The sequence below is a fragment of the Aphanomyces invadans genome (assembly GCF_000520115.1).
Source record: "Aphanomyces invadans strain NJM9701 unplaced genomic scaffold supercont1.19, whole genome shotgun sequence".
NCBI classification, from domain to species: Eukaryota; Oomycota; class Saprolegniomycetes; order Saprolegniales; family Verrucalvaceae; genus Aphanomyces; species Aphanomyces invadans.
The window spans coordinates 876,656-883,365 of record NW_008580164.1 but is presented as its reverse complement, the minus strand read 5'-3'; the positions used below and the strand labels follow the sequence as shown (position 1 = coordinate 883,365).

At 47.2% G+C, this 6,710-nt stretch overlaps 1 protein-coding gene across 1 annotated transcript; it reads right to left on the bottom strand.

The window, feature by feature from the left end:
- Positions 1-3,071: 3,071 nt before the first annotated feature.
- On the bottom strand, positions 3,072-3,506 carry H310_09054 (hypothetical protein; the record flags this gene model as incomplete). Its single annotated transcript, XM_008875017.1, has 1 exon — positions 3,072-3,506. One exon carries the CDS (start codon positions 3,504-3,506, stop codon positions 3,072-3,074), a length of 435 nt encoding a protein of 144 aa, XP_008873239.1.
- Positions 3,507-6,710: the final 3,204 nt, after the last annotated feature.

Genomic DNA, 6,710 nt, shown 5'->3' with positions numbered 1-6,710 from the left:
GTTGACCAACGTGACGTAAAACCACTTCTCGTCTACGTGGACGCAATCCAGCATGTCATGCCAGTGCATTTGTGTTCGAGCCTCGCGAAGAAATGAAAGAGCAAAAACAGCGCGGGCAGCCTTGTGTGTATCGATTAGCAATGGCTTGATACGGCTGGTTCGCCGCTTCAGTTTCTTGGACTTAAGAAGCCGCCAGAGAGTAGTTTTGTGGATGCCGCTGGCAGATGCCAACACCGCTAGAGACCTGCACAAGTGAGGTGCGACGTTCTTGATTGCTGCCTCTAGTTCTGCCAACGTGCGTGTAGGCAGCCTGCCCGAACGTCCTCTCTTCCTGCGAGCAACGTTAGCAAGACCGGTGTGAGCCTTAGTATCTTGTCCACGCGCCAGATCTTCGACAAGGTTTGTCTAGATACGCCGTACTTCTGTTGCAGCTCCTGTGCCTTGCGGTGGGGAAGGCGCCTGCCAACTTTGAGCTCCAGGAGCTCGAAAAACGGACCCGGTCGTCGTCGGGTACGTCGTGGGTGGTTGCCGGACGTGGCATGTCCGTAACTTCACTCCCAGAAAGTTGTTTCTGGTTCAGAGGGGGTGCTAACCACATCTACGCTTCTAGACCAGTCGTTTGCGCTTGATTTGAGCTCGAATGGACAAGAATTGACGAAGTTACGGATGTTTTACGATTGGCTGAGTGTTTCACAAAAGTTTAGCGATTGGTTTTGAAGTGAGATGGAGCAATAAAAAATCTAAAAATACTGGGATGTTCGTCTTTCAATTGGCTACATTCGTGCAAGGTTGGAGCCTATTTTGATTATTTTCACCAGAGAAATGATATTGTGAGCAACATGTCTCCGGTTTTACGGAAGAGAGGAAGTATAACACTACAAAGGAGTAACATCACAGAAATTATCTCACTTGTAGCCAAATTCTTGGATCTCCGAATTCTTCAATACCACCAGCGCCATTCGTTTCATGCGGGGGGTTTACCCCGACAACCCTCACACCGACGACAAGATGACAGCGGACTACCAACAACGCATATATGTATGAACGCCAATCTCTTCATCAATATGAATTGGCTCAATACCAATTTCGTGCAATACACTTATGACGTCGTCTACATCATCAGGATCACTCAGTGAGACGTCTTCAAGCAGAGAGGACAGCTCACGTAAAGCCATTGCATCGCTGACCTCGATTGCAGGTTGGTGCTCCATGGCGTCACTGTCTACTATGAGCATAGCGTGACCAGCATCATACACCTCCCGCGGGCATTCGACGTTTCGAGGTAAGCTTCCGTGTCTTGCCATCTTGTCCTTTGACATGTGTGGCAACTGTACGTGTTGTCACCTCCAGTCCTGAGGGTCTCGACAAAGCAGCATTGCAAGGTCAGGATGGTGCGGTCAAGGCGATCGTAAGGGTACACGCTGAACGCCTCATGTACGTGCAGTACCAACTCGTCGGTTGACCGTGCAGACTTCTGATACTGTAGCGATAGCAGCGAGGCAATGAAGCCGAGGTCGAGGATGTTTGTGTCGGGGGAGTTCGGTGGCTGTGAGGCAAGCTCAAACGACCAGCCACGAACCCTGTACTGGGCTAACTCGGAGCACTGTTTTGCGTCCAACGCCGCGATGTGGACCCTCGCATTGTTGTGTTGGATCAATATCGACTTGTCCACAGATGGCCACTTCTGAACAACCGCAGGTAAGACCTTGCTAACCAGGAACGATCGGTGCACATCCCACCATTGGCTTCGTCTCAGTGTCCCCGCGACTCAATTCGAGCTTTTTCGTTAGGCCAGGGTAGTCTCCACGAATGGCCAAGTGCCAATCTTGCCATCCCACCATGATTCAGTGTTATCGACGTACCGCGGCCGAGGAGCCGCCGTGAAGAACATGACTTTGGTGAGAAAGCGCTTATTCTTACATTTGCGCTCGGGTTCACTCTCTCCAGGTACAAGGTAGTACTGTACGTACGAGTTGTCTTTGTAAGGTAGAACCATTTGTCTTCAAAGTGGACGTAGTTCAGAAGCACGTTGAACTGCATGTCTGGCCGAATGAAGCTCATGGCGAACGAACTTCATATGAGTGTACTTGTTCGTCCCCGTCAGCACGGGCTTGATTGCATTGGAGTGGGATCGAAACATGCCCAGCTTGAAGTACCGGTGAAGTGATCTTCTACTTATTCCTATACATGTGTGCAATGCAATGTCGTTTAATGTGTTGAATATCATTCATTCGGTTGTTTATCATACCAGTTTGCGCTGAAATAGCTCGAATTGTAGTTCGATTGGCAAGTGGCACTTGCAATAGTTTCACTGTCACTTCAGCAGCTGTGAAGGCAAACTTTCCGCCCACTTTACCTTTCTTCAGATTGGAGACTGACACATTCATGTTGCCTTCCGTAACTCCTTGGTCCTTGGCACGAGCAAGGACTTTGCGAATCGTGGCAGCATGGCAGTTGTACTTGCTAGCTAGGTATTGGCCAAAACCATTTGGAAGCCTTGCGGAGTAGACACCATTACTCTGTAGCAAGATTTCACGAAGGATGGCTTCGCGCTCCTCGTTTATCAGGTCCCGCCTTCCCGTTCCCATGTCGAAAAAATGCATGTTGAGAGTGATTGTATCGCATGATAAATTCTATTAACATGCTGTGCCCTAAAATTCGACATGTTAAGGTGTCGACGGCGCTACATTAGATAAATCAAATGAAACCTCCATTAGATACATCAAATGAAAGCTCTTGGCGCGCTCTGTCTAGTCGTTCAATCAGGACAACGAAATGTGCTACGGGGAGGGATACAAATCATTTTGAAATTAGCAGAAAAATATAATGACCAGACATGTACTGTACACCCTCCTCAAAGTCGCGCAATTATTGTGGTACGGAGGGAGTATACTTATACTTTAGAGGTGATTTTGTAACAATACGTGACCATATTGCAACTAGGAAGAACGAGAGGCAACACGAATTGTTACAATATACACAAATAGTACTTCCTCTGGTCAGTAATAGATGCAGGCGAAAATTCATTGGTATACAAATTTGAAGTAGAATGATCTGTATATTAAAGAGATTTACACTTCCATGACATTGACCAGAGATGACAGTTCATACATTCTATCGTTCTCTTCGAGACGCAAGCTCATCATTTCCAAAGCAATAACGTCTCCCTCGGTCGCCTTGAGGCATGAAATCTTAAGTTCCTTGTCGCCATTGATGTCGATAGCCACATGCATAACACGCTTCCACGTTTGTAAGGTCTTTTCCAAGGTCTCGCAAGGTAGGGACGCGAACGGTTCTTCCAATGCTGCAATCAACTCGACCAGCAGGACCTGAATCGAGTAGAAGTTAAGGTCCAGCACGTTGAAGTCTGGGGACTGTGGTGGCTGGCACATTAGTCGGAAATCCCATCCACCAGCGGCAGCATGCTGAACTAACACAGCATTGTCAGTGGCAATGTGCGGTCGGGCATTGTTCTTGCTGCAGATGAATGCGCCAGGGCCCGTCATCACAAATCCAACTCACGACGACTTGATGGTAGGTGGGACAGTGCTAACAAGGCAGTCACGATAGATAGACTTTGTCACTTTGATTGTAGACAAACCGGGAGAACCAGCGGGACTATTTGCGCTTCTTCGTTGAGCAACGGTGGTTTCAACAATCGACCAGCAACCCACCCTTCCGTCCCAGCCCCCAGCCTAGCCTAGCCTTGGTCGAGCAACAACTACAAGAAACATCACCTTCGTGATGTGCGACTTGGATTGCAGTGATCGTAACGGCGCGATTTCGCGTGCCACATGTAGAAGCGATGACGAACCTTTGTGAGATAAAAGCATTTTTCATCAGTATGAACGACATTTTTACGTATCATTGAATTCACGTTGACCTACTAGTGATAGGTGCGACGAGGGGAACACCATGCGCTGCGACTTGTGTCCGGTTTTAGCTTCGGCTTCGACCAGCTAGTACGCGGCATGGTCCACTTTTGTGGAATCAAGTTACAAATCGTCCACTTCGGCAGTCCCGTAGTAACCGCCAGAGAACGATGCGTTTGGCGACGATGCATTGGGGTGACCTTGATTCACTGCTTGATTTCGTCCGTCGTGTAGGTCTTTCTCCGTCCGGAAAAGTGCTTTCTTGACATCATGTTGGCACACGTGCTGGTGGACTTGCTGTCGTTGCCGCGCTTCCATATGCCCCACCCAGTCGACGAATGGACGCCAGGGGCTTTGCAAACTGTCTTCATCTTCTCGCGGGACAGCATTCCGTTGGTGCAGACTGTGAGCAGCCCTGGTACAGAGCCGTTTCTATTGAGAGTAGTCGTGGACGAAGCTGGTGCAAATGTAGACCCGTCACACCAACGTCCAATGGCTGGCACACACTTGAACAAGTCGCAAGCAATGGTTCCAATATGCTGTGAAGGTCTCCTAGCACAGCGGAATTGCTCTTTGGAATGCAATTTCGCTGGAAAAAGGCGGCTATTGTTCGTCGAACGACGCAAGACGCTTTCGCTTCTCGCCGAGGGTGGACGACTTGTGATAGTTCGGCATAGCATGGAGTATGAACTCTGCTTATGTATGACGTGCATAGCAACGAGTTTGAACTTCAAAGCTTTAACCAATCACAGCATTTCTATTTTGCACTACAATTGGTCAAAAGACATGACATCTCTGACGTTGTATTGAATTATACAGGCGGTAGAATTTGAAGAACAGATCATGTTGTAGAGGTGGTCAGCTTCTTTGGTGGTGTCGTCAATTTCTGGGCTCGCTGTAATGCGGATTTAATGGCTGTGAGATTAATGGAGTTGTTACTGTACAGTACACGACGGAGATCTTTCTCCAGTGGTACTTCACATTTTCGTACTATGGATGTTATCACACCAAAGCGGAAACAAACAGTTCTTAAAAAATCCACTCGTGATAGAGATGATGGCTTAGTTGACTTGCTTCAAACTTTGCAAGCAATGGAAACAGCATGTTGCTTGCTGAAATTTGAACATACGTTTGTCCACATGTCGTTGATAACGTCGGCGCGTATCACTTGCTTGAAGGGCCGGAACACAGAAACGTCCAATGGCTGGAACAAGTGTCTCTAATTTGCTGGTAAAAATGGGAGCAAAATGCCAAGACTTTGAGCTTCGCCTTATATGATAAACTCGGGGTAATGTGAAGAACAATCGTCCAAGATCAATAACAGCTCCTAAGTTGATTCCGGGATTGGGTCGTTAAGAAGTGTGCACAACTTTTGACAGTTGAACGAGTTGGTCCATCCCTTTTCCGACGTTGTAACGCATGCGCCAGGTATCGTCAGACTGTCGCGCACATCAGTTGTCGCCCGATCTTCCTGCAGGATGAAAAGTGGCGGGATTTTGGCACCGTCACTGGCACATGCAAGGACTGTAAGGTGACACGAGACCGTTGACTCTTTGACGTAAACATGTTTCGTTGATTTGGCGATTACGTCCTTGACTACTCTAGAAGTTCGGATGATTTTGGCCGACCTCAACATTCCAAAATAGCAAAACAATTTTCAAGTGAATCACTGCCCGGGAATTAGATTTACATAGGAATATTTCAACGTTGAGAAATTGGAAGCGCAAATTGGTTGAATTCTTCAGTGATATGTTCTGCATAGAGCAGTGAACCACAGAAGACCTTTCAGAAGCAAGTTTTCCGAGCTTCGACTGGAGCATGGATCAAGAGATGCCCTTGAGAATTGCCCTTGCCGGTCAGGAATGACACGAATGTCCTTAAGGTAACTTGTGCGGAATGTTCTGCTGTTAGCAGAACAGTGCATCTTGACCGTGGTGAATAGTTTGTTCAATTGCATTGATCTCGTACAACGTATTGGCCTGGTTTGCCGAGTCCTCGTGCGACTGCTGCGAGGATCGTTGTGACGACATTGTGTTGCTTGATGACCATCATGTCCTCATGTTGAGGTGTGCCAGCGACCAAAATTCAATCTCCGCACTTCAGATAGTGTCTGGACAGGATAGGGGCTTCCACCGCTTCTTATTTTTGATATATTAGCCAATCATCACTTCATATGTTTGGATTGACCAATATTGTCGTTGCATGATACGATTTGGTGGCGTGATTCGATTCGACGAGGTTTGGAAAATTATTCCAAATCAACAATATAGTCAATTTTTGTCCGAAGTGATTGTTACAATCAACTTTAGATTGGCGGGATATTATTCATTCATAGAACTCCATCGGTATCAGTAGCCTACAGAGAAGTACAAGAACTTCTCTTTTATTGACTGCCATCCGTGGCTGAACCACCAATTCTCACGATAAACACCAACCCCCACATCATCACGGTAAACCGGGCAATCTCTCCACGTTTCCGAGTGCAAGTCCAAGCCAGGGTAGATTCCCCCACGAAATTACAAGACCCCCTCTTTCATTGATTGCCATTTGAGTTTTTTAATGCGTTTTGCTTCAGAAATTATGACCCGTCAAACTTGACGGGAGTTTTATATGGAAGTGCACAGATTGACCCGCTAGTGATTCATTGTTACATTTACTTCCGCAAAGCAACGCAAGGACATACCTATCGTGGATCACATGCCTGCTGCTGCTGCTGGTTTACGTTCCCTTCGCAAAAATTATTACGATGCATCGCAGAACCGCAGCGCCGAACAGTGTCGGAGCATCTACAAATATCGACATTAACCAAAGAACAGCTACAGAACAGGTCATTTGAAA